The 3,496-nt window shown below is 38.3% G+C and overlaps 1 protein-coding gene across 1 annotated transcript; it reads left to right on the top strand.

Annotated features, from left to right (window-relative positions):
* Positions 1-781: 781 nt before the first annotated feature.
* LOC123745461 (mucin-22-like) lies at positions 782-2,495 on the top strand. Its single transcript, XM_069311934.1, has 2 exons — positions 782-824; positions 1,627-2,495. The coding sequence occupies exons 1-2, from the start codon at positions 782-784 to the stop codon at positions 2,493-2,495; spliced, it is 912 nt and encodes a 303-aa protein (XP_069168035.1).
* Positions 2,496-3,496: the final 1,001 nt, after the last annotated feature.

Here is a 3,496-nt window from a genome sequence, read left to right as displayed (position 1 = left end):
AAATAATGTACAGTGCCTAAAGCCTCTAATATACGTTTCGAGCATTATTTTAAGAAACTAATAAAAAAGAGAATTTGTGGTTCACACACTAAAGTTTACCATAAAATACGAGGCTCCGTTTTCTTACATATAATAAATATATTAAGTGAAGATGGAGAATATTTTCAGGTGAAGGAAAGTCGGCCTCTTTATAGCCTCATTATGGACACAATATTTACTTCTCTTGCATTGCTGCTTGACTTGGATTTTACGCCCATATATATATATATATATATAAATATATATCAATCTCATCTATATAGTCATTTTATCCCAGCATAATGGTGACTATATGATTATAAATATATACATTTTGACTGACCAACTAGTATGTATATGTACTTTAGTTTTGACAAAAATATACAGTATATTCAACTATGTAAACTTTGGATATACACAAAGAATCAACAAAAAGTAAACATCTTTTGAGTATATTTTAGTATATACGCACCGAAACAAAATATATAAACTTAATCCATATTATTTTACACAAGAAATTGAAAACAAACGTAAATAAATGATAATTATTTTTACTTTTGTTTAGCATTGCAGAAAAATTAAAATTTCAGACTATTTTATAAAAATCTTGGTAAAATTTATATAGAATTCTCAGGAATTTTCAAATATTAAATTATTATTTAACACCTTAATGCAATGTGCGTTCACTTTTGTATTTTTCATAAACATGTTTAGGTATTTTTTGATGCCAATTAGGCAATAAATATAGATATATTATGAGACAATGTCAGACCACGGAGGAAAAATGAAACAGGAAATTTCCTTAAGTACTTTCGTATATTAAATACATCTTCAGAAGGTCATTTTACAGATCGAGTGATGGGTATAAATAGGCAGGAAGGAGTGGTGAAGTAAGGTGAGGTACAATACTTGGACAACGCAGACGGCCCATTGGCCCATCAGATGCACCCAATTGGCACATCCGATGTAGCCCAATGGCCCATCTGATACAGCAGACATACAAGCATAATATATAGGTAATTATAACATAAAGAAGTAAATATATACAATAAATTAGTGAGACAAATTATTGTATATATTTACTTCTTTATGTTATAATTACCTATATATTATGCTTGTATGTCTGCTGTATCAGATGGGCCATTGGGCTACATCGGATGTGCCAATTGGGTGCATCTGATGGGCCAATGGGCCGTCTGCGTTGTCCAAGTATTGTACCTCACCTTACTTCACCACTCCTTCCTGCCTATTTATACCCATCACTCGATCTGTAAAATGACCTTCTGAAGATGTATTTAATATACGAAAGTACTTAAGGAAATTTCCTGTTTCATTTTTCCTCCGTGGTCTGACATTGTCACATTCTTAATCACGTGTTTATTTTCGTGATATACACACATATATTATGACTACAGATTATGTAGAAAGTTGTTGTGTAAACACGAGTCGTTAATACTATTAGTTACGTGGGCAGCAACAAGCTAAGTGATCAGAGAGATATACTTGTACACGTTCTCGTAAGCCATTAATTGGCCACGTTTGTTAGTGCTAAAACTGACATAATGGTTGACAAATACTGAGCATTTACAACTGTTTATAAGTTAACAGAAACACAGCCAGACTTTAACACAGGACTTGAAACACAGCCAGACTTTAACATAGGACTTGAAACACAGCCAGACTTTAACACAGGACTTGAAACACAGCCAGACTTTAACACAGGACTTGAAACACAGCCAGACTTTAACACAGGACTTGAAACACAGCCAGACTTTAACACAGGACTTGAAACACAGCCAGACTTTAACACAGAACTTGAAACACAGCCAGACTTTAACACAGGACTTGAAACACAGCCAGACTTTAACACAGGACTTGAAACACAGCCAGACTTTAACACAGGACTTGAAACACAGCCAGACTTTAACACAGGACTTGAAACACAGCCAGACTTTAACACAGGACTTGAAACACAGCCAGACTTTAACACAGGACTTGAAACACAGCCAGACTTTAACACAGAACTTGAAACACAGCCAGACTTTAACACAGGACTTGAAACACAGCCAGACTTTAACACAGGACTTGAAACACAGCCAGACTTTAACACAGGACTTGAAACACAGCCAGACTTTAACACGGGACTTGAAACACAGCCAGACTTTAACACGGGACTTGAAACACAGCCAGACTTTAACACAGGACTTGAAACACAGCCAGACTTTAACACGGGACTTGAAACACAGCCAGACTTTAACACGGGACTTGAAACACAGCCAGACTTTAACACAGGACTTGAAACACAGCCAGACTTTAACACAGGACTTGAAACACAGCCAGACTTTAACACAGGACTTGAAACACAGCCAGACTTTAACATAGGACTTGAAACACAGCCAGACTTTAACACAGGACTTGAAACTATTGATGTTGTTAATATTTTAGATTCAGCTTCTCAGAACAAAAAGTTCCAGTAGCACGGGCTATGGTGATCCCGTAAGTGGAGGCTCTTTGGAGCCATTATCTGTATCAATAAATGATACTAGAGATCAGCTGATGGAAGGTGGTCATGATGGTGGATATCAGTCCTGGAGGGCTGGCTGTACCAGTTATGGGGTTAGTGTAGACCTCCAGGTTTTCCGTTTTGTCTTTGACTGAGCCGAGCTGTCGTTGGAGTTTGGTGATGAGCCTCCACGATGAGGTCTTGTACCGAGTAGGTGTCGTATTTGTGGTGCAGCGGTAGAGCTCCTACTAAGATGTCCTGGTCTGAGGAGTCCGTAACCTCCGTAGTTGGTGTTATCGTCTTACGCCTCGCAGCCTGAGGTAGACTCAGGCGTCGTGGTCTGGTGGTAGAAGCTGTTTCAGGAGTGTTGATGGTGCTGTTAGCATGTGTAGACAGCACGTCTGCTGGCGCGGCTGCTCAGATGGCGATGGTGGCAGTGTTGGGAGCTGGAGAGGGAATTACCTTTGTGTCGTCCGGGTCTTGGGTGGTTCTGGAGTCTGTGTTGATATCGACCTGGTGGTCGTCCTGGTGGTAGTCTCCGGAGTGGTAGTTGAAGCAGTGAGACTTGCGCCAGGGACAATGATATTGTCCCTTCCTGTATATAAATCAATCAATCAATACAGTTGGTAGTAGACACCTCACTGTCCTGTTTGCAGTAGTTTACCCCATAGGCATTCCAACGTAACATCGTTTTCTGTTGATGTTCCTACAATGCAATCTTTAGAGATTTCCAAAGCACAAACTAGTGTATATAATGTTGATTGCCGAAGCACTATTACAATATATAATAATTTATAGAGCTTATTATATTTTACTGAGAACTACCTAGGCTTCTCAAAACAAAACTAGGAGCCTTCAATAGGTTGTAACTGCTCCATGATATTCTAATTAAACTGGACAATAGTACGTAAATTTTCCAACACAAATGAGTCTGGAAAAATACAATTATCATCAAAATTGAACCAATCACGACTA

This window comes from Procambarus clarkii, chromosome 71, assembly GCF_040958095.1.
Source record: "Procambarus clarkii isolate CNS0578487 chromosome 71, FALCON_Pclarkii_2.0, whole genome shotgun sequence".
Taxonomy (NCBI): Eukaryota; Metazoa; Arthropoda; class Malacostraca; order Decapoda; family Cambaridae; genus Procambarus; species Procambarus clarkii.
The sequence above is the reverse complement of the archived record's forward strand: the minus strand, read 5'-3'. Positions and strand labels throughout refer to the sequence as shown.